Genomic DNA, 15530 nt, shown 5'->3' with positions numbered 1-15530 from the left:
CTTCATATAGCTGTAGAGTTCTTAATCTGATCCTAAATATGAGTTTATCCTTCCAAGGAAATATGTCCTGGCAAATAAGGATATCCTCAGAGAATGCTGTCAGCCCACTTCTTGAATCCATTCTGAACAGTTCAGTAGGAGTGAATTTTAACTTTCCAGTCTCTCAAATCATCCTACCAGTTTTAGCAATGCTAATAAAATAACATTCCTTTATAGTACTGTCAATATACACTTCCACATATTTGCTGCCCAGGCAAAAGACTGAGATTTACACATGCAGAGCTTGCATTCAGAGAAATACGTTCTCACTAGCAGGATCACCATCTTTCAATACCCAGCATGATGATCTAGATGACAAATTTCCATTTGCTAAAGCCTCTCCACAGTACTATGTGGGTTAGAAAGGCTTATATAAATAAGCATGAAAGGTTTTCTCACTTCCTGACAATTAGTTACAAATTTATCTTTTATATTTTACTCCACAGAGAAGGAGACATTCATTGTTCAATGGAGCCTGGCCAGACATTTTAAGAAAGTATTTATGAACACTTATTCAGATTTCAAATAGCTGTCACTTCAGCAATATTCATGCCTGGTTCTTATTGCTCTTTGCCAGGATGAGTTTTGTTTAAAATGTTTGGGAAATTACAAGCTTGTATAATTCCATCTGTATCCACAGATGAATAAGGATGAAAGTTGCTGGTCAAAAAAATGCAAATTGTGACTGAATTTAAGAAGTTTGCTCCTCAAACGATTTCCAAAGAGAAACAGGAGTTAAATTCACTGGGGAATTTGCATGGGAAGAAGTGAACTAGATTCAGCCTTCTTCTAGTTGGAAGGAAACAATTATGTGTATGAATATCCTCTAATATCTATGCAAATCCAACAAACACAGTTTGCCTTCACACTGTTTTACACTACTTTCAATTGACAATGAGATTCTTCTAGCTGGGGGATTCACAAGCCCTGTGGATTTTTACTGCTTTCTGAGGAATGTCAGCCCCATAACCTGAAAAGATTACATCTGACAACCATGCTGATCCCCATCCAGGATCCATTGGACTCAACGGAGGACCACCAACTAACTTCAGTGAGCATTGGATCAAGATGGTTACAGCTACACTTGCTCTCTGCACCAGTGTGGGACATGACGCTCCTTTCTTTGTCTACCAGAACTGCCAAATTACTATCCTTACCGCAGTTCTACCAAATTTCAAAGGTATTTACAAGTCATTGCTGGCTGTTAATATAATTCAAACACACTTTAACAAATTCATTTGTTTATAAATATTCAAGAGAGAACACAAGTGGAAATAATTCAAATGGAAAACCACAGTATTTTGCAACAAACAATATGACTTTTCAGAAAAATATCTGTCACACTGATTGATACAAGCCATCTAGGCAGTGGCACGTCACAAGAGGAAAGGACAGCTTGTGGTGCACAGTGCTTTTCATTAAAAAGCATCCCATGTGTCACAAAACACTATTAACACACCCTAGCTCTGTGTGTAGTACTGCCAGACTGTAGGTTAGATAATGGAAAACGAAGGCAAATCTCACATACTGTGTACTGATTTGTTTTCCATGTGTGTTACTCATCTGCTCATTGAACTCACAAGAGTAGCAACTCTTGATCTACAACTATTAATCTAGTCCTATATGCTACAAGACCTAACGAAGCAAAAAACAGCTTGTAATTGCACCTGTACTTTAGTCATATTTGGACAGAAAAAAGAAGCTGCATGTTAAATAAAAAAAAAAATAAATACATAAAAACCAGTACACTAATATTTAATTTAAAACAAAATAAATTATATAACTATGAGAAAGCTAAGTGCAAGGACATTAAAAGGAACAGCCAAAAAAGTGAAATGTTAACAAATTACATGAACACTACTCAGAAATATAAGAAAGGCTGAAAGCCAAAGCTCCAAAAGGATGAGAAAAGCCAGCATGATAAAGCAGAAAAGTAAATTTCCTAAGGCTATTAAAATGAAACAAATAAAATAAATAAAAAAAAAGCAAATACTTTAAAAAGTCTAAATTGTATCCTAATGAGGAAAAGAGAACAGAGTATACCTTGATAAATGAAATATAAAACCACAATAAAACAAGATGGAACAATTTTGAGACATAAAGGCATAAAATCTAATAGCCCACCAGTCTTCAAATATTCCAGAAACGGGAAACTTGCCTGATATTCAGTGATAACCAGTTACATAAAAAGATCACATAGGGAAGACAAAACCATAATAGAAAAGTCAAACTAATTCTCTCAGTCTGCACTGGCTGTGAAGGTGGATATAATGGTTCTCATACGAAGGTCATTCCTTATGTAGGATAAGACTGAACTGTAGTCCCAGGGTGTCAATAAAATGTATTTTAGAACAAATCTGTAAGATAGACTTTAACAAATTGCCCAATACCAGCTAAATTTCTTCTGTGGCGTTACTACCAGTTAAACTGGCCTTAGCACCAAAACAGACAGAAGCAGTAAAGTTGGGTAATTTTATATTTTCATATACTAGTTTTCATTTTTTAACAGAACTTAAGAGACAGTACAGAGGCATAGAGGGTAATCCAGCGAAAAAAAGACATGGTATTTTTTAAAACTTCAGATATTTCTGCACAAAGCAATTGGTAGGAGTCTTAACAAAACCAGTATTAATGCACAAGTAGATAAATATGCCGTATTAGGGAAGAATGAACATAGCTTTTGCAGAGAAAATACATACCTCAGAAGTTTATTAGACATCTTTGTTGAAGCAGGGAACCATATGAATGACACAATCACTATAGAGTGCTTGGAATTTAAGAAAGCTTTTGATGAGGTTCCTTATTAAAGGCTATGACAGAAATACAGATAATATGGTATGAAACAGAAGGTCATGGATTAATAATTCGCTAACAACTGGGAAACAAAGTGCAGGAAATAAATTTCCTGCAGGAAAAGTGCAGGAATAATACACTACTTTCAACACACATGAGGAAAACCCCATGTGTAACAGCCTCTGAAGTAAGATTTACCATTTAAGAAAAAGGTTTTGTTATAATTTTAAAGTATTATCTGATAGCATCCACCCAGTTCATGGGGTCAGCTAAAAGCTAAAAGACTACTGGACGTTTATTGGGAAAGGTCTGAGAGCAATACTGAAATTGTTACTTCACAAGTGAGTTTAACCATGGTATACCCCCTCTCTGAATACCTAATACAGCTCTGTTTCCCCACATTTCATATTGGACTTAGAAGCATGAATTACTAATCAGGACTAACAAACAATGAGAAGCTTTGTATGAATGTATGAAGGTAATGCAGTTATCAAGGAATAGCTTTAAGCAAATAATAGGAAACACTTGTTCACACAACAAACAATTCAGTTATAGAATTCATAGAATCATTGAATAGTTAGGGTTGGAAAGGACTTTAAGATCATATAGTTCCAAACCCCCTGCCATGGGCAGGGACACCTCACACTAAACCATGTCACCCAAGGCTCTGTCCAGCCTGGCCTTGAACACTGCCAGGGATGGAGCATTCACAGCTTCCCTGGGCAACCCACTCCAGTACCTCACCACCCTTGCAGTAAAGAACTTCTTCCTTATATCCAGTCTAAACTTCCCCTGTTTAAATTTGAGCCCATTACCCCTTGTTCTATCACCACAGTCCCTAATGAAGAGTCCCTCCCCAGCATCCTTATAGGCCTCCTTCAGGTACTGGAAGGCTGCTATGAGGTCTCCATGCAGCCTTCTCTTCCCCAGGCTGAACAGCCCCAACTTCCTCAGCCTGTCTTCATACGGGAGGTGCTCCAGTCCCCTGATCATCCTCGTGGCCCTCCTCTGGACTTGTTCCAGCAGTTCCATGTCCTTTTTATGTTGAGGACACCACAACTGCACACAATACTCCAGGTGAGGTCTCACAAGAGCAGAGCAGAGGGGCAAGATCACCTCCTTCGACCTGCTGGTCACGCTCCTTCTGATGCAGCCCAGGATACGGTTGGCTTTCTGGGCTGCGAGCGCACACTGAAGCCGGCTCATGTTCATTTTCTCACCAGCCAACACCCCCAAGTCCTTCTCTGCAGGGCCGCTCTGAATCTCTTCTCTGCCCAGCCTGTAGCTGTGCCTGGGATTGCTCTGACCTACGTGTAGGACCTTGCACTTGGCATGGTAGAACTTCATAAGGTTGGCATCAGCCCACCTCACAAGTGTGTCAAGGTCCCTCTGGATGGCATTCCTTCCCTCCAGCGCATCAACCAAACCACACAGCTTGGTGTCATCGGCAAACCTGCTGAGGGTGCACTCAATCCCACTGTTCATGTCAGCAACAAAGATGTTTACAAGACCAGTCCCAACACCAGTCCCTGAAGGACACCACTCATTACTGGTGTCCAGCTGGATATTGAGCCATTGACCACAACTCTTTGTGTGCAGCCATCCAGCCAGTTCTTTATCCATTGAGTGGTCCATCCATCAAATTGATGTCTCTCCAATTTAGAGACAAGGATGTCATGCGAGACAGTGTTGAATTCTTTGCACAAGTCCAGGTAGATGACATCAACTGCTCCACCCCTCTCCGTCAGTTCTGTAGCCCCATCACAGAAGGCCACCAAATTGGTCAGGCAGGATTTCCCCTTAGTGAAGCCATGCTGGCTGTCACCAAGCACCTTGTTGTTTTTCATGTGCCTTAGCATGCCTTCCAGGAGAATCTGCTCCAAGATTTTGCCAGGCACAGAGGTGAGACTGACTGGTCTGTAATTCTCTGGGTCATCCATTTTCTCCTTCTTGAAAATGGGGGTTATATTTCCCTTTTTCCAGTCGTCGGGAACTTCACCTGACTGCCACAGTTTTTCCAATATGATGGCCAGTGGCTCAGCAGCTTCATTCGCCAGCTCCTTCAGGACCCATGGATGGATTTCATCAGGTCCCATGGACTTGCGCATGTTCAGGTTCTTAAGACGGTCTCGAGCCAGATCCTCTCCTACAGTGGGCCTAGGGTCTTCATTCTCACAGTCCCTGCGTCTGTCTCCCAAGACTTGGGTAGTGTGGCCAGAGCATTTGCCAGTGAAGTCTGAGGCAAACAAGTCATTAAGAACCTCAACCTTCTCCAAATCCAGGGTAGCTAGCTCTCCTGATAGCTTCCAGAGAGGGCCCACATTGTCCCTAGTCTGTCTTTCATTTGCAATGTACTTATAGAATCCCTTCCTGTTATCTTTAACATCCCTAGCAAAGTTTAATTCTAACTGGGCCTTAGTTTTTCTAACCTGGTCCCTTACTTCCCAGACAACATCCCTGTATTCTTCCCTGGCCACCTGTCTTTGCTTCCACCTTTCACAAGCCTGTTTTTTCCCTTGAAGTTTCCTCAGCAGCTCATTATCCATCCAAGAAGGTCTCCTGGCCCTCCTGCTCCACTTCATTGTTATGATACTATCGAGACTGAAGTATAAATAGGCACAAAAAGGGGTTAGACATATTCATAAAGGAAAGGTTCATTGTTAGCTGGTAGCCCCAGTTACTAAAGTACGGGAGTGGTGAAGGTATGCTCTGTACATGGCCTGCTCTTGCTTCTTTTAATATTCAACCCACTGTTGGAGGACTACTACAGCAGTTTTAACATTTCTTTAAGTTTGAATAAGAAGCAGCAACAGCTACGATTGCTTCAAAGATCACAAGACTCCTGCCACCTCTCAACAGCCAACTTTGCTCTGCGTTGATAAGCAAACCACATCTAGAAATTGTTCTTTAAGCCATACATTAATAGCAGTAGTAGAAGTAATAATAATAATAATGATAATAACAATAAGAAGAAAGAAGATGAAGAAGAAGATTAATAATAATAATAACAATAACAATAATAATGCTTGGGAAAAGCTCCAGTCTGAATAATAACAACAATAGCAATAATAATAATAATACTTAGGAAAAGCTCCAGTCTGAAAAACCAGCCAGCAAAACCTAGCTGGTTACCCACTGGATGACATTCATTTGCTGCACACCTCTCTCTACCCACCTCTGGTGACATCCCTTAAGCATCAGCTAGGTACGCATAGGCGAAGGGATGGTTTCTTTAGGTGAAACGCTATTGTAGTTCATGTCCAGTCAGTTTCTGGCTCTTCCATTCAGACTGCCAGCACAGGTGTTAATTACTGCCATCTGGGATTGTGGCTTATGCTGTGAACACCTGCCATCCAGCAAATATACTGAAACCTCACTTTGCTTCACATAGGTCAGTGAGCACCAGTTAGGAATGACTTTGGTATTTTTCTGGGTTTCATGGGGCAGGTGCAATGCTTCTGGTTTCCCACTACAGTTACCAGCTCACTGATGCACCAGACCCCTGAAGGATGTTTCTCAATGGGTGACACTACTTCTAGTTATATGATTTCACTTCACATAGCTTTTGGTTTCTGTCTGCAAAACTAAAGGACAAGTACCTTCATATTATGAACCATATGCTCAAAGGAATATTTTAGAGGCATTTTCACAAAGCTTTTCAAGAAAGCCAAGACCATTTAACATTTTTAAATTCAGCCTTTGGTGAGACGAGAATCCTGCAGGAGTTCACAAGGATTGTGGGACACAAAACTCTGGACACAAGGGCATAATGCAGTAAAAAATAGAAGTAAAGCACAAATGAACTTGTGGTGCTGACTGATAAATATGAACTCTAGCAATATTGCTGAGAAGGCAGGCACAGAAGTTCGATGAGTCCTTCGAGCTGATTTAACTCATGCAGCTGCCAGTTGTGCAGTTGAAAAGCTATATTAATTTTTAAGTTAGGAGTACTGCAAAGCAATATATTTTGAGGAATTTCTCCTGACCTCTCTGGTGTTTGTCACCCACAGTAATTTTGTCAACATCAATCGATGTAAATGATTCTCTCAGCCCTTTCTAATAAATGTAATTAATGCATCCAATGAAGGGAGTGTTCTAGTCCCTACCTGTTTTCAAATTAATTTCTGTCATCCATGGGACATATCTCTCTCCCTTTTTTCCCTACCACAAAGGATGGAAAAAGGACCGTTAGTGAAGCTAGTTAAATAGAGGAAAAAATTGATTGGAATTTGCATTTGTGAACATGCATCTCAGGCACAGTTCATAACACTTCATAAGGTTAACCTTTATCAGAATTTTCGTAACTGTTGGTACATACAGGAATATTTGTAACCTCTGAAATGTCAAACACATGAACCGGTCTTGCTGTTCCCTATTGCCTGACCATAATATTATCAGAAAATATCAATCATCAAATGACACTGTGGAATTAATAATATAACATTGTTAGAAACAGCTGTAGGAACACCTCGTGAGAAATTAAACACAATTGTATGAAAATTATTCCTTTGAGCTATTTGATGGATATTGCCCCATTTATCTTTGAGCAGAAGTATTATCTTCTATAAAGCTATTTTAGTGAGTTCTACTGAAAGAATTTAGTTCCTGTGAAATCTGCAATAAAGTGCAAGATCCACTCACTTCCATCCTCCTTCCAACATATATAACCATGCTTATGAGTTTTCTGTATGTTACTAGAGAGGAGAGTGTACAGCACATTATCAAAAATCATTGTGAAGATAATCTACCTACTCTCTACTTTGATCTGGAAGTCTTTACAGCTGTGCCATCTGCTTCATCATAGTTAATTTTAAGCCTTGCACTCAAGAATAAGAAACAGTCTGGCAATACAAATCTGACAAAATTGATCAAGAACAGAAACATCTTAGTGCTCTTTAAAATTAATCCATAAAGAATCAAAATTTGGTGCAATTAACTTAATTATTCTATTTCCAAAGTTGCTTCTACAAAGTCTGCATGTTAATCTGTTGGAATGGAAATCTGTTTATAAAGGGGTATGCGTACACTAACGCATAAGAATGGTCCATAAATTGCAAACAGTACACAAGTGGATCTATTCTGCGCATTCAGATTTTGTTTTCACAGAATCAAAAAAATCTCACATACATTTCATAAGGTTAACACATATGCAACAATTTTAATTAAAAGCCAGGCACAAGCATGTAAGTACGTTGTTACTCCAATGTTTATAGAAAATCAGGATCTGTTAGTGTCTTCTAACTATGTTTTGCTCAGCAAGAGACAAATTATAAGAACATATGAGGAAGATACACAGGACTGCAAGCATCCAAGTATGACATTTGAAGCTCTGTGATCTTGAACCAAACATGAGCAGTTAATGATAAGTAGACTGAAGATATAAGTGAAGTACTGCGTCATTAGATAGCAGGTGGGAAAAGAAAAAGAGCTGGTGGAAATATAAAATAGAAAACATTTAAACATACTGACTGAGGACCAGGATTCACAGGCAATGAATTCAACCCTCTGGATCAGCTGGATCTCAACCATTTCATCACCAGTGGTGGTGTTACGATTGGTGTATCCATAACCACTCTGCATTTTCTGGAGACGACCTGATCACCTTCTGTGCCCTCAGCATCAAAATAGCAGAGGTCATGTCTGCCACCTCTTGCCTTGTCCTGAGGCAGCCCAGGGGCTCTCCTCCAGGCAAGGAATAAAGTGTCCCCTATAATTCTTCACAGTTTTACCAAATAACCGGTGTCTACCTGGTAAATTGAGAATACTACTTGACTCTGAGGTTATCTCAGTGAAGACCAGACTATCTCACTTGGAAAGTAAACCTTAGTAAGTGTAACTCCTTCTGCCCTTATCACACTCAGGATTGTGCCCAACCTGACACATGAGCATTTGATGCCTGTGATTTCCATAGGAAGCCTTGGCTCAGAGTTAGGCATCTGCTTATGTGTGTTTCCAGGTAAGAATGACTTCCAAACCTAAGAGCTGAGACGTACATGCACCATGAACGCCAACTCTGAACTATCTTTGAAGAACCCTTAAAAAAAACAATAGCCCTAGAAATGCCTTGCAGCTACTATACAGTCCCACAGCCTTCCACCGGCAGATGCACAGATTTCTCACATCGTTTAATGACTGCTGCCCACTCTGGAAGAAAAATGCACTCTTGTGATGTGCAACTATGTCTAACTGAGATGCAGAATGAAATAACCAAACATAGTAACCCACTTTTCTTTTTTAATGAGGGGCTTTATATGTCAATTTTAACCTAAAAGGAGAAATGTGCTATGTGGGCCTTTGGAAACAGATCTTACTAGCTGAGAAGTTTCTATGTGTAATGTTTATACTTCTTAATAAACAACTGTGCAAATGTGCAGTTATGGCATACCTACACCAACTTCATGTCCTAGTGTGCAGATTGTATATATGAGATTGTATACAGTCAAGTGTCGTCACCACTACTTAACACCAATACTAACCCATGAAGAATAAACTTCCACATCAAATGCAAATTAGGATACTGGGGACTACTTAAAGACACCCTGCTACATGAGTGACTATTATCTTCATTCTTACAGCATGTGTAAGCTTCATGGTAAGAAACATGGGCACTGGATTCTGTGGTATTTATTTCAAATTTTCATTAAAGGTATAATTAAGTATATAAGACTGGTATTGTTCGGGGTATTCAAATAACTCCAGCTAGAGTACAGGAGGCGAGGAAGGGTAAACAGAGGAGCTAGATGGTTCAGACTGTCTGAGAAAGGGCTCATCACTGCTAGGCTCTTTCTGTGCCTCTGCCCTGGGTCAGTGTAGACCGAGGAGCATACCTGCTGCACCTGAGGAGCACGCTTGCTCCACAGGAGGCCAGTCAGCTCAGTGGTCTCGTTGCATCCCCTTGTGGCTGGGTGACTGCAGGAGCTGAGAATTGTCCACACCCATGAGAACGAAAGGCTGGGGAGGAGCTTAACACCTTTTCTGCTCTCAAGAGGCGGCCAGGCTGGATCTGGAGTACTCAGAAAGTGACACAATTAACTTCCTCGCACTGCCAACCTGTGCATTTCCTAGAAACATGCCCCTCTCTCGCAGTCCTTGCTGAAGTGATTTTCCAACCCTAGAATTCCTTCCAGAGCGTTTTGCAGCCCACTATAAAGACAGAGTAGAGGCCGATGAGTAAGTGTGGAGGAGGAATGTTTCTAACTACACTTTATCCCCATATTTCCAAACATAGCATGGAATGGAGCAGCTCCTGCTCATGACAGTTTATTATTCAGAGTGGCTTTCTGCTGTCTTCGAAGAATTATCCCACCTTTAGCAAACCGGCAAGTAGATTTCTCACAGTGAATGTATGGGATTTGAAAAAACAGAAATTTAACAGTTTTCATAAATCCTAACAGAAAAAGAAAAAAAATAAAAGGTCTTTTGAATACACTCAATAGCAATAGGAATGGGGTTAATAACTTGTCTTTCTGGAAAGAAACACAGAAGTTGAAGCTTCATACACACTTCCAGTGGAATCTGTAGCAGATACAGATTAATAATAATTTTGAAAAGCAAATATGAGTCTCGAGTGCACCATCTGCAAAATCCTTGTGTTGTTTCCTAAAAGGAGACTGTTGCCTTGTAGGGTAGAATTGATGCACTGTTTTCAAAAGTTACATTTTTCATCAGCCAGTAACGTACTCATAAAAATGGATATTTAATCAAAAGTTCTCACAATCAGTGAGATTACAAATTACAAATTATAATGATCTTTTCAAAATGAATGAATAAATAACCTTCATAAACTGTTGTCTCTTCCAAAAGAGGTAAATCCTGGTAATTTACATCTACAGAGGGAGAGAGAGAGGGTGCAGGTCCCTAGAGGCAGCTCCTCAGGCACTGTTAGATAGCAGAGCTCCCCTAAGCGCCTCAAAGGGAGAGGAGGCGATTTACATCAACAAAGAATTAGTCCCTTTCGTGTTTGTTTTTCACCCTGGCCTTCCACAAGATGTAAATCTATCTGTCAGGAATAGAGAATCTTAATAGCTCCTGTTCAAATCTTGCTAGCAGTTCGTTTTCTCATCTGAATAGGGCATAAATGAACTGCAAATGTCAGCTCATTGCTTCCTGCACTTACTCTCCCCTCGTCCCCACCCCAAATTGCAGCACTTCTGTTTTAGGTGTCCAGTTTAATCGAATTCATCTTTGAATGTTGCGTATGCAACTCTTCCTTGAGATTCTTTTATTTATTCATCAATATGCATGTTCATTCTTTTTACTTAGTCATTTCTGTGAGAATGAAAGGTGTGGAGTCAGCTCAGGAACCAGAGGGAACCATAAATCAAATCCTTGTAAGAGACACAGTCAGATGAACAGAACAGCTGCAAAACTATAGCAATAATGTGGTCAGGTTTGCAATTTTGTACTTAAAATTCCCATTTTGAGGACCCTAACTGGACCATAGGAATGTCACAATAACACATCGCAAGACTTTGCTTCCTATCAAATGCAATTATTTCTGTCTGCCATTTATTCTGGTCCACCTAGCCTGGTTATAAACCAGCATTCCCTTTTTAAAAATACCCTTACTAGTGATATTTGTCTTTTGACATTTAAAATCGATAAAACCTGTTGACTACTAACAGAACTTACAGAGCAGTGTTTTTCACTGTCGCACACGCTGCTTAAGAGCCTGCTTGGCCGGACCCGCTGCCAAACTGGACACTGCCTTATCCTCCCCGCGAGACCTGGCTTCGCAGGGGCTACCTGGACTGCAGGGGGATTCTCCGATTTATTTCCCAATGCTCGCAGTCCCAGAAAGCCTGTTCACACGCCTCCCAGTCCGCAGCTAATCCGGAGTCCCTGCCGAGCCCTAACTCCGCTTTGCCCAACTTCACGGGGCGGCCGTGGCTCAGCCGAGCCGCTGCCAGCTGCCATCCCTTAGGTTTTACTGAGACATGCACGAACCGCTCCGTGTCTGAATGAGGACGGGGGACGAGACGCCCGGCAGACGCCTGATTTCTTGTTGGCTTTCCTGCGCTGTTGACCCACCACCACCGCTGCCCGCAACCGCGGTGCCCGGAGCCAGGGGACGTCTCCGCGACGGAGAAAACTGTGTCAGTCCGTCCGCCCCGTCCGCCCAGCACTCTTCCCCTTTCACCTTAGGGCCCCCCTCGGGTGGCAGCACCCGGGCTCTCCCAGTCTCCCGACGGTGACCCTCGAGCCCCCGCAGAGCGCGCAGCGCCCCAGGGCCGGCCGGGGGAGGGCTCCCGGGGGAAGGTGCGGGCTACCCCGTACCTACCTTCCGTATGGACGGCGGAGACATAGGTCCAGTTGTAACGCTTGACGATGTCGAGCATGGCCCTGGCTTGCAGCGTGTCGGACGGGACTACCCTGAGGAAGTATTTATACAGAGTTTTGTCGCTCAGGTCGATGCTGGTGGCGGAGTAAGCGATCTGGGGGATGTCGAAGAGCTGGAGCAGGTTTTGGACTTGGATAGCGACCGAGCTGGAGCCGGGGCCGATGACCCCCGCGATGGGCTTTTTCACTCTGCCCTGGGGCTGGGGCTGCGAGTCGGAAACGCAGCGGGTGCCTCCGTCCCGATCGTCCCTGATGGAGATGAGGGAGTCCCGTATAAACTCGATGCTCTGCTCCAGGGCCACCGAGGAGTGCCAGCAGGAGTCTCGGATCTCGCTGCCCAGCGTGATGTTAGGCAGAAGGACGGGGTCAGCGTTAATTTTATCCAAAGTGTGAAACATGGCTTCGACTCTCTGGATGCCGTACTGCTCCCGGATTTCCCCGCACTTCCTCTCGGGCACTTTCTCAGCCGGCGGCTGGTGATGGACGGAGAAGAGGGCCCCGATGATGACATCCCCGTCCATCCGAGCTACTGACCGCTGCGACGAGGCTGCAGAGAGAAGCACCTTCCGCTCGACGCTCCTGGGCAGCACGTCCATCTCCAGGAACAGAGCAGGGAAAAAGACCAGCAGCACGCCAATCATGGTGTTGCACGATGTCATCCAAACGCAGGTTATGAATTTCACGGGCTCCTCTTGCCTGCACATGCTTTAAGGACATGTAGGAAATGGCATGCGCTTCCCCCCACCAGCGCCCAAGTTGCTCCAAATAACATCACAGCGAAGTCTTACAGCATCGCTCTCGAAGGTGCCAAGGCAGCCGTCATCCTACTGACTTTTAACCTGCTGGCATAGAAACGGGGTTTAAAGCAGGCTAATCGAGAAAGCCATGTAAAACCAGAGCTCTATAAAGCGACCCCATACAGTTCGGTATGCTGCTTTCGCAAACACCCAGGGCAATTTGAGTGCTAAGCCTCTCGAAATGAAGTTTCAGGAGGGATTAACATATGTCTTTATTTGCCTTGACATACTCGCATATGTTAAGCTTATCTCATCACGCCTTTCAGGCCGAGGCGGGTGTTCCCTGCACCCTCCGCCGGCACACACACACCCCCTCCCGCCCGGGAAGGTGTGAAATTTTCCCGAGGGAGTTCGCTCATCGGACAAGCGTCCTAACGCAGCCCCGGCGGCCCCTGCCCGAGAAATGGGGTGACAAGTGCTTCACTGCTCACGTTCTGACTACCTGAAGGCATCTTCCTCAGGTCAGGGATTTCCTTGCCCGGTAAAGAAAGGGGTGAAAAGACAGAGCGAGCAATCTGCCCAGCCGGCAACGGGAAATGTCATTTAAAGGTCAGCGCAGGGAAGAAGAAACGAATTACTTTACAGTTTAGATTAACTTTTCCGCTTGTAGGGGGCAAAACTGTAATTCCTCCAGGCACACACACATGCAAGCGGGCTTAAATACATACTAGTTACTAAGGCAACGGCGGGCAGAGTCCTGATGTGCCTTACCGGCAAGCCTGCCTTTTGCAGGCAGGCTCCGGGCGGTCACCGGCGGCCACCCCGGTGCCTGCGCTTGGAGGCTTGAAACGCCGCGGTGGAAACCGGGTGGGCGGCGCGGCCGCCGCTGCCGCTACCACCGCCGCAGCCGCCGCCCGGGGAGCCGGCAGCGTGGCCGCGCTGGGTCCCTGTTGCACCACGGCGCTGTCAGCACCAGGGACAGCGCCCGGCAGCCCGCCCCAGCCCCGCCGGTTTTACCCTGCTGCCTCCTGCCCCTCTAGCCCCTGTCCTGCTGTCCCGGCACCCCTCTGTCTGGGTGCCCCCGTGTCCCTGCCCCGGCCCCCCCCACCGCCGGCTCGGCAGCCCGCCAGCACCGCTGGGCGCTTCCCTCAAACTTCTGCCCTCCTCCCGGCGCTGCGGCCGCGGTCCCACCGCATGCACACACACGCTCGCACACACACGCACCCTGAGACACGGACCCCGTCCGCGGCACGCACCATCCCGGGCTGGCCGCCGCTCCTCCGACCCTGTGGCGGGCAGGCGGGCTGGAGCTGGGGCAGCGGGGGTGCTGCTCAGCGAGCGGCGCGGAGGGCTGGAGGCGGTGACGGGGAAGGCGATGCTCTGAAGAGAGCCGCTGTCCTGGCTGCGGGTGCACACACGCCCGCAGGCACAGCCGCCTGAAGTCTGCTCCCCGGGCAGCCCCGAAGCCCCTCTCCCGAGCGCCTTCCGCCTGCTCGCCCGCCCCAGAGGCAGCCCCACCGCTGAGCCCCGCGGCCTACTTGGAAGGTCCCCCCGGGGCCGTACCTGGCCGGGCAAGGCGGTGGCTCCGTGCCCGCCCGGAGCAGCGGGCACCGGCGGCTCTCCGGCCGCCCCGAGCTGGCGCGCTGGCGGCGGGGCGAGGGCTGTGGGCTGGGCGCTGGTGCCCTCTGTCTTCAGCACCGCTCCACCGCAAGGAAAAAAACAGGTCATCCCGGGCTCATCCATTATCTCATACGGTAGGATCAGTCATTTTCCCCCCCTCTCCTTAATTTCTTCGGCTATTGTCTTGTAAGCGAGTAAGGAAGCCTCATCCGGAGCAGGCTGCGGCTGCAGGAAAGGTGTTTCCTCTCACCTCCCGCGGCTCTTAATTCGGTATCTTCTCGTCACAATTAGCAAGAGGGAGAGCAAAAGCAAGAGACTGCTGCTGCTCGAAGGGGACCCAGAACCATGCTCGGGAGATCCGAGACAGTGAAATGTGTCAGTCTGCTACACGGGTAGGGTTTCGCTATTAAAATAAATACTTATACTGAAGGAGAAGAAAATACTGCAACAAGATAAATCACCTGCAAGGATAAAGGCATTGAGATTACAATTTTCAGGTCAAGATGAATCTAAATGAAGCACGTGAGAGGCATGTCAGATTAAAATAATACCAGATTGAATATCATAATTCAGACGACCTGCTTGCATCCCTAACACAGGTCTCGGGTGTTTTACTTGATTGTAAAAAAGTTAAAGTTAGATTACCTCCCCACTGGGAACTCTATAGATATTTGCCCTACTTTTGAAAGAAGAGGCAAGGACAAACATTTAACTATTGCTCATTCAGAGAAGAGTTTGCAGTGAACACTGCCTCAGGGGTGTCTTCTCCCTCTGTCAATATTTGAGCTTGTTTTACTGTCACACAGGTAGCTAATTGCCTGTGCTGTGGGTTTATTCATGAGGCATATTCATCAAGGAAGGCCCTGGCCAGAGATTTGCCCGTGACCACTTTCCCTGCAGGTCATGTTTCCCAATGAGGGAGCCAGGGGCAGAGGGGCTGCCTGTCCTGTGCCTCTGGGTATGAGGCTCACCCAAGACATTGCAAAGCCAGCCTAGGGCAGC

At 45.2% G+C, this 15530-nt stretch overlaps 1 protein-coding gene across 3 annotated transcripts in view; it reads right to left on the bottom strand.

Annotated features, from left to right (window-relative positions):
• The window catches only part of GRM1 (glutamate metabotropic receptor 1), a 175638-nt gene extending 162811 nt beyond the window's left edge, over positions 1-12827 (bottom strand). For 2 of the 3 annotated variants that reach the window (XM_065680508.1, XM_065680509.1), the window contains exon 1: positions 12113-12812. In XM_065680508.1, the coding sequence (XP_065536580.1) occupies positions 12113-12812 (700 nt within the window). Of the gene's footprint in view, positions 1-12112 lie in introns of all 3 variants that reach the window. The other variant, XM_065680507.1, reaches the window with a different exon arrangement.
• Between the last annotated feature and the right edge of the window lie 2703 nt (positions 12828-15530).

The sequence above is a fragment of the Lathamus discolor genome, chromosome 5 (assembly GCF_037157495.1).
Source record: "Lathamus discolor isolate bLatDis1 chromosome 5, bLatDis1.hap1, whole genome shotgun sequence".
NCBI classification, from domain to species: Eukaryota; Metazoa; Chordata; class Aves; order Psittaciformes; family Psittacidae; genus Lathamus; species Lathamus discolor.
This window is presented reverse-complemented; position numbering and strand designations above follow the sequence as displayed.